The sequence below is a fragment of the Pieris brassicae genome, chromosome 3 (genome assembly GCF_905147105.1).
Source record: "Pieris brassicae chromosome 3, ilPieBrab1.1, whole genome shotgun sequence".
NCBI classification, from domain to species: domain Eukaryota; kingdom Metazoa; phylum Arthropoda; class Insecta; order Lepidoptera; family Pieridae; genus Pieris; species Pieris brassicae.
This window is the reverse complement of record NC_059667.1, coordinates 18,754,877-18,768,901: the sequence shown is the minus strand read 5'-3', so window position 1 is coordinate 18,768,901 and position 14,025 is coordinate 18,754,877. Positions and strand designations below refer to the sequence as shown.

Genomic DNA, 14,025 nt, shown 5'->3' with positions numbered 1-14,025 from the left:
GACTTATTATAATTTCAAATAACATGTGTATAATTTTTGTGCATTTTAATAAGTTTTTTTTAATGTATCCAATAAACATATTTTGATTTAGTTAAAATTTTAATCTTTATTAATATTTAAAGGGTGTCTCAGCGCGCGCCGATTTTAAACTTTACGTATTTATAAAAAATCAAATTGTATTTGTAATATTATAATTGTAGTAAATTATAATGTATTAGTTCGGATTTTATGTACGGAATATCACACCGTCAAGATGTCTTACATCACGGTGAATGCTCTCTTCAAAGCGGACCAGCGAATTTGCAGAGACACGCCGCAGGACGTCAACTAATATGGCTCTCTTTTTGTCGTTATTTTCGTCTTCAACAGCTCAAAATTCGTAAGAGGGGTATCTCTTGCTTTGAGAAAACCCCATAAAAATCAGCTGTGGTTAAGTCAGGTTATAGCTGTTAATTATGTTAAAGGCAGCTTTTTCTGATTAACAAAGGTTTCTCTAGTTTATTAAAATTAACATATCTGGATGATATTAAAAGTCGTAAAAGCTATAATCACAATAGCTATAATATCTGAATCAAATTAATTTAAAGTTAATTGTAAAAGATTTGTTAAATCGAAAAAGTTCTTTGTACGATGCAATTGAAAAAGACAAAAACTATGAAGGATGCTTTATTACCGCGTACATAAATATAGTACAGAGTCAAAATCGTGATAGGTCTCGGATCCACAATTGAGTCATAGATAAATAAGATAATGCGCTATAAAAAGCTACACAACTGATACTTTTGATTAAGAATATATATGTTATATCTTAATCAACATACAAGAATTACGGAAATCATATACGGGCTCGAAAACATAAATGCCAAGCAATTTTTTGCTTTTTGTAGTTTAGCGTTTCGGCCTTGTTAAAGTATTGTTGAAAATAAATATTTATTGCTAATTTAAAATATTAGTGAAATGTCCTTTATAAAAGTCAAATTCACACTCAATTGTCTCAATAATGCTCTATTTTAAGTAATTCTGGGGTGTGAGACTTTTATTTATTCGGACATAGGTAAGTGATTCTACCCTTTGCTCATGACTAAGTCATTCTTTCTTGCTCAATGTCAATTTACAAAGCTCTATTTTAAATAAACTCTAGATACGTATAAATCGTTAATTGTATAACAGATAATTATATTCTTTGTACATAATTTGACGCGTTAATTCTTTCAATTACCTAAATACCTACCTTTAGGTATTAAAATGATTTATTTTTAATTTATTTGAATTTAAAAATAGAAAATAATAGAACTCCCCTTAAATTTTTAGTCTTAATTTTATTGCTCCATTAGAATAAGAAATAAGCTTATGAAAAAGTCTATTCTTATGTAAATTTCTAAATATCAACTTATATAGTCATGTTTGTTGTTTCTATTAAATGTTAATATACTCTTGTTACACCTAGGATAAGGGAACGTCTTGTTGAATATAAGCTGTGCTGTACTTCATTTGTTTAAAAAAAAGGGTCGATTTTTAAAAAAGGAATTCCCCAGGTTACGTCTTTGCTACTTGTCAATAAAAAAAAAAACATTTTTTTTAATTAGGCTCATACAAGACAGGAAAAATGGCCTTCGGCCACTCAAACGTTTAGTTGAATTTTGTATTTGAATACAATCAAGTTATTATGTATTACCTACACAAAAATGTTGCTAGTATTTTATTTGCGCAAATATTTAATTGATTATGTATGAACAATGAACATAGATATTTTTGTTTTTCATTTATGCTAACAAAACGTGCCGAAGGATATCAAAAGGTCAAGACGAATGAAAACCTTCACGATATTGCTTCAATTTATTTTTCTACATTATTTATTTTGTCCGAACTGAATTTTAAATTACCGCTTTATCCGGTGTCATTCATTCGAATCTCTGTGCAGAAATATATTTTTTTTGTCAATATCTAGTGAAAGAAAACATCGTACTCGTCTATGAAATTAACGGCAAATATGTCGACCCAAAAAATAAATAAAGATTAAAACGATTAAAGAAATGTACCGTAGCCAAAAACAAGGAAGCATACTTTTTTTATTCACTCTTTATCATTCGTCATTGAACTGAACGTGATCTCAAGTGAGAGTAGTTGTCTTAGGTCTTTTCTACGCCTTTTCTAGTTAATGTTAGGGGCCTATTGTATCTTGTAACGGGCCTAGCTAACTTATCAAGTAATGATTTTCATCTCTTAATTAGTCTTAAAATATTTAAAAAGATATTGCAGTTATTCAGAATTCTTTTAGATTTTGATGAGATAACTAGGCCCAATATTAAAACATAAGCCTGTCATGTCTTATGATAATTTAAATATATTATAAACACACCGATGTCGGTTGTGTAAACGCTTAAAACATATAATTAATATTAAACGTACTAAAAATGGAGGTGCAATCCTATAACATCAGAGTGGCACAGTAGACTTAAGTTTTATCACCAAATTATTCGTGTTATTAAGTAGGGAATATTACTAAAAATTCAACTAACAAACTAAACACTTTTTTCTTTCACGCATTTTCGTACGTACTATGAAAATAATCGCGAAGCTTAGTTATAAAAAAAACATCTATGATAGTTTCCTTAATATTTTACGATTCTACCTGCCCCTCTGACATTATTAGGTTATACCTATTCTGTACTTTGTTATAGTATAAAGTAATTGTATGAATTTTTAATCGTATATCCACAAATACATAATTGATCGCACTTTTATGCCTCTATCTTCCCGTTCCTAAATTATTTTTAAATAGTCATAATTTTGCATCTGTTAACAATTTTTGCATTAAATGCACACATTCTTATGATCGATTAGAATATCTTAAAAGTGTAATATCCTTATCTACCTCTTTTTAATAAAAATATTCTGGAATATTTATATATTTTAACTTAAAAATATTTAATGTTAGTTGTATCGTAGTTTAAAATGAATGTTAACTTTATTTATCACGTAGATTTGTAAATAAACTGGATTATTTTTCCGAATATCAATTAAATTATTTATTAGCTTATGTTATGAAGGAGAACATAGATTATGATGCGATTTGCTAAACTATCAATATTAATTTTATCTATTTCAATTACTGTACTAAAAATAACACTGATTTCAGAGTAATTATTTATTTACGAATTTGTGAAATTGCTGAATGTAAATTATTAAGTATGTATTGGGAATCGCATAAAGCACTGATGATGGTAAATTCAGTATTAGAAAAGTATGTGTTCAAGATCAATTATATTTTCATTACAATAAGCTTTCAAGTAGCTCTACTATGAGTTTGCCAAAGTACTGAGCGTTAGATCTAAACGTCCGCGTCAACTATTTTTAGTAAACATTAATATTGTCTCCAGCCATTACGCAAAACTAAGATTTCACACTTATTTGACACCAAATAAATAAAACATTGTTAAACTCTTGACATAGTTGATCGAATGAAAGAATTGAAACCAAATATAAAGCTATATGAAGTTCCCAATAAAACCCTTCTGTTATGGTTGTTGACTGCATTTATTGTTGTCTCTTCTTAATAAAGTTGTATAAAGTTACTTATTTTATTTAAAAGATCCTTATACTATCTAGGGCACGGCAGTGCTCCCCCACCGAAAAAAAGAGTCTATCGAAAAGTGGCATTTCCGTACTATCCTTTTATCGAAGCAGCTCAGGTTATTTTCGTGGTAGATAACTATAGAACCGTGAGTAACCAAGTTTTTGACAATAAATAATATATGTATTACTTATAGATACAATGTCTTCCCAAGCAAAGGCCAAGTCAATAATTTAAGTATTTATTTAAAACATAAAAGGTCTGTAATATTGATATGATCAATATATTCCAACAGTTATGTTTCAACTTAGCAACATTGATTGCTATGCGAACGACACCACAGGGGATCCTCTTTACGCTAGCCATGCAGGTATTTATACCGCATTATCATAGAGAGAATTAAGAGGATTTGTTCGAATGAGTTTACCGAATCAGACATCGAGGCAGAATTCGAAATTCCTCTCGTTTCACCTCGATGTCTGTCGTTCCACAACTGAGCAGTTTTTACCGTGCAGCATCATGTGGAACCAGCTGCCCACTGAAGTATTTCCGAACCAATTTGACCTAGTGTCCTTCAAGAAAAAGAGTACCAATTTTGAAAAGGCTAGCAACGCGCGAGTCCTCTGGCATTGTGAGGCTCCTCCTGCCCGTTTACACCCTGTTATATAAAAAAGTATAAGATGTTGAGTTAGCGAATTACGTAATAACTTAAGACAGGTCCCTCTATTAGGAACAATAAATTAACCGAAATGGATACATGGATCTCACAACTTTTGCGGTAAAAGTACTGAGTTGCGTGACTTATACAAGCTATGATTTTATAAGCATATTATTTACTCAACAATAGCAATAACGCAGTCATGCGGTTAATTCGTCGCGACAGTACTATATTAAGAAGATCGACCTCGTGTCTTTTTTGATAATAATAAATTCTTGCCATTTCTATGCCCTTCATTTGGGAACTGGTAGTAAATGTAAATTTAGATTCCTTCTCTTGGTAATAAATCGTGATTTTCGTTAAGGACCACCGTATTTCTTTTTGGCAGTCTTATTACTATAGTAATTTGACTGTAACTGATAACTAACTGGATATACTGTATTTATTTAAATCATAATCCTACAGCTAACAAAATATATATATATAAAACAAAAACTTACACTTAAAATATGTAGTCAAAAATGAAATATATAATATTTACAAAAAGGTTCAAACATTTACATAAGGGAACATTTACAAACGGAAACTATAAAAATGATTCAATACATTCAATACAAGTAATCCGTAATTTGGCTGTGTCGTGTGATGGTGACGTTCATTATACATACCTGTATAATGAACGTGAAGGTTTGTTTGTGGGCTATGCTCAATATGCAAGTGATTTTGTGCTCTGGATATTCTTAATACCCATTTTAATTATACTTAACAGTAGCTTGTATGTCCGCGCGATACAAAACTGATTTTTTGCATAGTTAGTGTTGTTGTGATGTTCATGAAACAAAGAAGTGAGCTACAATTAAGTTTAACTTTATTGATCAATAATTAACTATATAAAATATTGTAATACTTCTAACTGTACCAACTGTAGTAAATGAATAAACCGTATTAGAACTTTTAACTGTATCGACTGTAGGAACAGAAATTAAATAATGACGCTCATGCTAAGCTAACTATTCCGACTGTAGTAAATGGATAGACTGTATTAAAACTTTTAACTGTACCGACTGTAGGAACGGAAATTAAATAATGACATTCATGTTAAGCGAGTATTAAACATTATAAATAAAACGATGTTTTCACTTTTATTGATACCTAAATGACTAATAGAAACATAAATTACTAATAGGAATAAGGCGACACTACTAGGGTAAGTGTACATAGTTACCAATATTATTAAATAAATTTTCATTTGATAACGTACTCGTAAATATACTGCGTATATACCAGAGAAACTAGGTACCGGCCATACTAATTATTAATTGTAAAATAAAAACAAACATGCGCACATGTATTTCGTCATAATTTATTTAAATCCGTGTGCATATACAGCGGCTCAAGAAGCATTAAAATTTCACTATATATCCATAAAATTAAGTACATTTATATAAAATATTCACGTAATATATGACGTCATATCATATGGGAGAGGCTTTATTTGTTCACGTTATTACCGTCAATTTAACAGTTTATTATACCTACTGCTGACAGGCGCCAGAGACGATATTGACCTAGATTAGTGTGTTTTAATGTTCCCAACTAATTGCTCCTTTTACTAAAAGTATTTCAGGAGATTGCAACTTAATAAAAAGGATAAATAATACAAAGAAAACAATTGAATACTTTATTTAAACATTCACTGAGTTCTTTGTGCTTTGAGCATCTTCAAGGTCCTTGAGTAAAGGGCCTTTACCCCATATCCTTCTGTTCTTCGTGTATGGTATTATACCAATACTGATACCAGATATGACAAGCCAAACACCTCCACCGTAGAATGTAGCGTCCCAGGTTCCGGTCAAGTCAAATAACAGACCTGAAATGGAGACGAAAAATGAGCGTCCGGCGAGCATGCGGAGGTGTATTGCTATATTGGACACGTTATTAAGCATGAACGTGAAATACCGGCAACGCAATCGCTATCCCTGTGGCATTTAGAGACTTTTTTTAATTATATACATTTTTTACTTAAGCTACTTTTAACAAGACCCTTACCTCCAAGTGGTGGTCCCATCAAATGGCCGACACCCTGACTTAAAAGTATAAACCCATAGGCAATAGTAAAATAGTCTATTGGCATCAGCTCCATAAGAATAGCCGGGGTATAGGAGTAAGAACTTGCATAGGACACTCCGAAGATTGTAGAAATCACCACAAGCCCCCAATAGTTGGTGATGAATAGTGGATAGGCCCCAACAGAAATCCCACATATAATAAGACAAATCGCGTAAGCTTTCGTTACGTTGATCCAAGGTTGGTCGCCGGCCCATCCCAGACCCACCTAGAAAAGTTTTCTATTATCAAGAAAGCACCTTCATTTTTAATATAAAATAATATATGAAACTTATCTTAGGTTCTTTACTATTAAAAATCCATCTACACTTTAGACAACTTTTTTATTAGGTACTTGTTCAAGATTGACATATATATGTTATATCTTGTGGATATAAAAAAAAACATGTTAATATTGTAATTACTTCTATCCGAGGATGTTATATTGTTATTAGAATTTAGTGCAACTGTGTAGTTTGAATTTAAGAGATTAAAATAGTAATTAAATATTGATTTTTAAATGAGGTCGTTGTCAATACAGCATTATAATTATTATTTCATTTAGATTGTTTCATGTAGTCCTAGTAAGATAACAATATAATAAGCCTTCATCTAAATATACCTTGATAAGATAAAAAACTTTGTAAATATTTTGAAAAGGGTATAATACAATTGTCACTTAAGCCGTAACTTTAAATAGAGATTTCAACAAAGTGATAAAAAAATTGTATACATTTTTTTAAACTTAGTTTTTAGTCTTAGTTTATGATTAATCAATAACATAATGAGGTTCGCCGCAAGCTTTATCAGCATGTTAAATCCTAAAATAATGTACTCACTATACCAAATCCACTGGCGATACCAATGACGCTTATCATCAGAGCTCCTCCTTCCATATTAACAGAGGTCATATAGGATTTCAGGAAGAAGTAAGGTATAATCGCCCAAACAAATAATAGAAGAGAGCCAATGTTGAACATAATGAAGTGAAATTCGATGAACATACTCATATCAAATATAGATTTTAGGCCATCCATTAAGCGCTGGTACCATTTCTATAAAAATTACATACAAAAGTCAGAAACAAATTTTTGGGCGCTAGTCTATATTTACGAGAGCTAAACATTAGCACTATTTTACAAAATCTAGGACTTAATCATTATCTTTGGAGAAAGCAACAGTTCAGAGTTTAAAAATACTATTACGTCATCTCCCAGAACCTCTTGAAGTGTAGCTTAAAATAAATTATAGACAAAAATAACAATAGTAGCCCACCAGCTGCGTTTTTAGAATTTCATGCATTTTGTCGGGTTTTTTAACTATTCACGGCTTGAGTTTAATCAATGCAGACAACTTACCCGTGCATCATCTGAATAATACGAATTAAGAGACCGTGTTGAATTTTTATAAATGTCTGGCAACGATGAAGCTCTGAGCTTGTACCTTGGTATATTCATCATGGCTCCACGATGCATTATTGTATTCCTATAAAGTGGCATGTCACGGAGATAATGATGATCGGTGTAAAATTGTCTGGAAATCCAGCTTGCGGTAGTCGGTAGGGTTTTAGGGTGATCTTTATTGGCGTGTATTTTTTCTTGTGTACCTTTCTCAATAGTCATTATGTTGTTATCTTTTTTATAATCGACAACAGATGTTTTCGTTTCACTCTTTGGAATAGTTTTTGGGTAATCTTGAGATCTTGTTGGTTTATTAGAATCTGGTGCATCAGAACTCTTTTTCGTCATTTTAGATTTGTCTTCTTCTTTCGGTCTTTTCGCCATAACGGTCACTTTCATTGGTACTGGTTCGTCCACGTTATTTCCGTCGACTATATCAACATGTAGATTTACCTCTGATCGTCTTCTAGTTATTAAATGAGGATAGTTTTCTAGTATAATTCTGTACAGTTTTTTATTTGTCATTAACCGTTCAATAACTTCCGTTGGTATCTGAAATGTTATAGTCAGTTAATAATGTTTTGTTGAATCTGTTTCAAAAGATTTTACTGGAAAAAATTAATTACCTTATCATGTCTTTGAATAAAAGTTGGCAATTGTATGTCAGAATGCGTTCTTTTACAGGATTGTTCTGCATTCATCTGTGTTGTTACCGCCAACTGTTTGGCTTCAGCTAATGTCGTTGTTAGTGTGTCCAAAATATATTCAGGACTTTTTCCACTCTTTAATAGGTCATTTAATTCATCTATGCTTAAAAACGCTGATTCTCCTCCTACTGATCTAGATGAAATAGAACCAGCGCTAGAAGACTTTCTAGATCTAGTCTTTGATTCTTTTTTCTCCCTGGCTTCTTTAACTATGAGCCAATCAGGGTCTCTCATTAATGCACCGCAAACACACATATTTAGTATAGTACCTGCCAGTAGGACCAACGTATTTCTCCAATCATATAATTCTATGAAAAAATTCGTCAAGGGCGAATACATTAAAGTACCAAACCCGATGCCACATGAAGCTAATGATACGGCTAAAGTTCTTCGCTTATCGAACCAAAAAGCAACGGATACAACTGATGTCACATATAATATTCCCATAGCTAATCCACTGAGTATGCCCAAGGTTAAACAAAGCATTTCAATAGAATCGCTTAATGCAGACAGTAAGAAGCCACATGTAGATAGAACCCCAGCAATCATAGTCATCGTTCTGCAACCATACCTATCAACTAGTGCACTCATGATGGGTCCGGAAATTAAAGGTATAGATATAAATAAGCTTCCAATAAGAGAGGTTTTTGATTGTGATGCATCAAAGTAATTAGTAAACTCTTCGTGCAATATACCGAAAGAGTAAGCTAATCCATCAGCACACGCTGATACTAAAAAGGCGGCGAATACAACCACCCAGCCCCAACCACCGTCAGGAATAGGTGGCAATTTATTTTCATCAGTCTCATCGGAACAAATACTATTATCATCTAATCCTTCGAATGTTACTCTTTCTCCAGCTGGCGAATCGTCTATAACAAAACGTGCTACGATTTCATGACTATTTCTTGATTTTATGGAATTTATTTTGTCAATATCTTGTTTTAAATCTCCTCCGTTTTCAATGTGAGCGTCGCCATTGAGGTTATATGATTCGTTTCCGACCATTTTATCTTTTAACGTGATATTTGTTTTTCATTAAAACTTTTTGAGCTCTAAAACAATAATAAAAGTCAACTATTATGTGAAGAAAGTTATAGAATTATTTTTAAGCCATAAAATGCAATGCTTTCATATGAAGTATGTACTATGTAGGAATATTTAATTCAAAATACGATTGAGATGTTTATCATCATAATATCGCCATGCGCTTAATAATTAGTCTTCAATTAAAATGTGTAAAATGTGGCCAACAGTTATCTAAGCTATATGTATTATAGACATCATATGAAATAAAAAGCGATCTACGACCATAATTATCGTTAAACTTATATATGGTATTGAATCAACTTATCACGACCTAATTCTTAAGTCTTAGGTAAGGTTATTCATTTATCTCCGTACCTTAATTGGCTTTAAGTTAAAAAAAGTTTTATTATTGGCTGGTAACATTAATTTTGTTTAATATCATATAAGGAGGTGTATACTGGACAAAAAGTAAGATGCGTATGATTCGTTTATAATGTTATGTGCGTCTATTAGCACTTTTTCGTATAGTCATTAAGATGTTTAGCATTACTTTGTTGGAATGAAATAATTATTTGTACGGAATTAAATTAAACGTTTTTCCTTATTCCTAAATGAATCTCTCTTTGTGCAATAAAAAAAGTACATTAGCTCTGTGACATAATTATATTGATTGGAGCTAGTGTTTTGTTGTTTAAATGACAAATAATACCTAGGTACCATTCCCCGTAATCTACTCTATCTTAAGGCAATTTTTCTTAAGATAAATCAGTCTCTATTAATTTGCAGTAATCGTAAAACGCGTTCTGAATTCAAAACACAAATTCCAAAGACATCGAATCGTAATCGTGTCAAGGGCATAAGTTATTTTTAACAGCCGTTGAAAAGTCACAATTTTCCATACCAATCATTATCAGTATATACTAATACTTACAGGTGGTAAATATCTTATTAAATCTAATAGTATTTCAAACTTATACAGACAAAGTTTAACCTTTTTTTACCTATGTTATGTAATACATATATCAGCTTGAAAAACGTAAATATTCTATCAACAATCAGTCGACAGCTTTTGTTAATTTCTTCTGATATTACCCAGAGCACGTGATTTCAGCGGTAATTATCTTACTGACTTATTTAAGAGTTTTTCGTCTAAATTTAGTACGAGTTGCAAAACACTGGGATGCAGGTGCGTTGGTATTTTGATTTATTTGCGTCCATTCAACTCGGTTTCCCGACAGTTTATCAATAGTTTATAATATTCATTATCTCTTTGTTATGTTTGATAAAAAGCTTCAATCTAAACAGGAACATCGTTAAATTTTAAACAAAAATTTCCCTAAATATGCATTGAGAAAGATGATCTATGATGACTAGCGCGTTTTCCAATCCGTAAAATAAATACAAAATTATATGGAGGCACATACATAGATATGTACCTTAAATCTTATCTTTTGGTATAAGATACATGTCTATGTATACATATACATATATATCTTATCTTTTTGTATGCCCATCTATATTATACATATAAATAGTTAACAATATATAAAATTCTAATATGACCGTAATACTAGTTTCACGAAACAATAAGTAATAAACAACACTTTATTGATTTATGTAAGCTCTTACTCGTATATTATTATATTATATCGTTAAAATTGTTGACGATAATATACCTAATTATAATTAGGTATATTGTCGTATACTAAGGCAAACGCTTTCTATGTCTAAATGTTCTCCTTTAAACCTCAGTTCATACGTAATATGCATTTACTGCCGGCTATTTTAAAAACAGACAATGGAAAAGTTGAGGTCAGTGACTCATCGATAAATGACTGAAAATAATGTGTCATGAATTTAATACGATATATTCCTGTAAGTGTTTATCTTGTTCATTAACAAAATTAAGTATGTTATACAAATCGTTACAATCACGATATTTATATTCACTTCACGTAATCAGTAAGTTTAGTCTAGTAAGTCTAGTTTAAATAAATCAATCCTTTATTGAAAATTGTATATTATACTGGTGAATATAAAAAAACTGCACTATTAGCCATGTCAAAGTATGTAAATGTTTCGTAATATTCTATGTTAATATCTCAAAACTTATAATTTGAGATTTTCATTTATTTTAAAAGATTTTCACCTTTTCACCTGGCGATAAATTGATAACATAACCAGTAAGGGTCATGAGTTCATCGCATAAAAAATCAGATTACTTTAAAATTTAACACTTTTAACTAAATTAATATGCTTTTCATTATCTAAATTACAATTATTTTTTAGAATTTAATAATTTATTATTATTTATTTAAAATTAAAATTGACCGACGTTTCGGGTGCTCAAACAAGCATGGTCAAAGGTTGACTGTCAAGTGCCAACTGTAGAATAATAAATAATAAAAAAATCCATCTAAAAGTGCTTATTTTCTAACGTTTATTATTAGTTTTCATTTCGATATATGTAATTAAATTTTGCCTGCACGTACACTCGGTACTGTATCAATGCGTAATACTAGATACAAATAACTAAACGAATAAAAAAATATTTTATAGTTTACATATTAAATTAAATAATACTTACAGGTTTCTAAACAACAAGCTATCCGTTTGTTTAGTATATCGTCAAGACTACTCCAATTATTGAATGTTTACACTTCAAAGTTACTTTTAGCATTTGCATACATTAAAGTTACCAGACTGCTGATTATCAAAACGAATCGATAAATAACAGATGCCGAAAATAAATGTACCTAACTAAATAAATAGACTTACCTCATATATGGTTTTAGAACACTTATGTATTAATTATTATACATGCGTCTGTTTGCTCAGACGATCGTGTGTACACTGACGGGAATCGTCACTTTACGTGAGACTGGATGGATGCTGTGTCGCTGAAGGTTCAGTGATAACGAATTGGTGGATTCGAAACGGTCATAAAGACTAAATTAAAAGTATAGTTTTGATCGGAATGAATCAAGTAATTTATATATATTGATTTAACATTTTGCAGTCAATGTAGCCTATAAATTAAGTCACACTTAATTATTACAAAATGGACCTTATTGTAAAGAAATATAATTAAGAACTCGGGTGTTTTGAAAGAAAAAACAATATATCGCAGCTTAATATATCTTATAAATGATTTTACGATTAAAAACTGTATCTTCTAATTTTAAAAGGTGGAAATATTTTATTAATTTTCTAAGTTAAATTTAAAATGTATAGAACTTTAACTAAATAATACAACATGTAGGCAATGATCATTATTAGATTACTTAATGGTTACATTGTCATTTAAATGGAAGCAATCCCTGAAAATGGGTCGTCCGCATTTACTAACGCGTAACGTGTCCGATGTCGGACCTGGTGTAGCAAAATATTTTTGCAAAGTGTCCTGTGAACTTATATATAATGGAAGCATCTCCTCAAATAATTTATTGTTACATAAGTCAAAATTCGTTCGTGATTTTCGGGATTTTGAACTTCCGTATCTTAAAATTTGTCGTCTTTACTAACTGTAAATATATCCATCTATGTTTGAAATTATTTTATACATATACAGAGGTGTCAGATTGATTGGCTCGGAAACCGAGCGGAGTTTCAAACCCTCGTCTAGGGTAGTCACTAAAGTTGATTATTAGGTACTATAGAAGAAGCTATGTAATATGTCCTCATAAATTTATTCTATACTTGCTTCCCCCGCGAACTTGGTTTTTGCTAAATAAGATGTTTTTACTTTGCCTTATCATTTTAGTAGCAATATGGAACATTTTACTATGCATAGAAATACTATTACATAGAAACCTTGCAGAGCTCAAGGAATAAATAAATAAAAAATCTCTTCGAATTGGTCCAGCCGTCTTCGAGTTTATCGCTTAGCAAAATTTTGTAATTCACTTTTATTAATATAGATTGTAAACACGATAATGTTAAGTTTTGCAAATCTGAGAGAAACGTTACAAAAAATAAAAAAATCGACACGCGAAAAAAACATCGTACATTCAACAAAAATTTACGTAAATCAATGTCAGTAAGAGTAGTTCAAAGATGGTTTAAACGATTTTATTGTAGATGTTTTGATGTCAAATACGCATTTCTCGACTTAAAATACGGCCGCATATGAATAAAAAAGAAAAACAAGACCGGCAAGTCATTAACATCAACAAAGCTAATGGATGAAAAAATGGACAATACAGTTTTGACCAAAGAAATCTGAATACACAAAAATGATTTGGGTGGCATATCCACCCACTTTCCGTGCGGCTTAATACCTTGGCGTTGCGTAAAGCTGTGGGGTATCCCTGCATCATCTACCGCATTTACTATGGTGAGTGTTCAGAGGAGTAGTTCGGACTAATACCTGCAGCTGAGTTCCATCATCGGACGTCACGCCAGAATACAAAGACCATCCGTATTATCTCGACGTTCGTCGTTCCACAACTGAGCGTTTCTTAAGGCAGTTTTTGCAGCGCACCGCCACTATGTGGAACCAGCAGCCCACTGAAGTATTTCCAAACCAATTCGACTTAGAGTCCGTTAAAC

The 14,025-nt window shown here is 31.4% G+C and overlaps 1 protein-coding gene across 3 annotated transcripts; it reads right to left on the bottom strand.

Moving 5' to 3' along the window:
• Positions 1-5,899: 5,899 nt before the first annotated feature.
• On the bottom strand, positions 5,900-12,350 carry LOC123707411 (monocarboxylate transporter 1-like). 3 transcript variants are annotated; one of them, XM_045657431.1, is made up of 7 exons: positions 12,253-12,321; positions 12,062-12,180; positions 8,365-9,500; positions 7,697-8,290; positions 7,178-7,393; positions 6,282-6,567; positions 5,900-6,102 (listed from the first exon to the last, which is right to left on the bottom strand). In XM_045657431.1, the coding sequence occupies exons 3-7, from the start codon at positions 9,451-9,453 to the stop codon at positions 5,918-5,920; spliced, it is 2,370 nt and encodes a 789-aa protein (XP_045513387.1). In that variant the 5' UTR covers positions 9,454-9,500; positions 12,062-12,180; positions 12,253-12,321; the 3' UTR covers positions 5,900-5,917. The 3 variants fall into 3 exon arrangements, with proteins under 3 accessions (XP_045513387.1, XP_045513388.1, XP_045513389.1); XM_045657432.1 differs by lacking the exon at positions 12,062-12,180 and having other exon boundaries at positions 12,253-12,350; XM_045657433.1 differs by lacking the exons at positions 5,900-6,102; positions 6,282-6,567 and having other exon boundaries at positions 7,245-7,393; positions 7,782-8,290; positions 12,253-12,322.
• Positions 12,351-14,025: the final 1,675 nt, after the last annotated feature.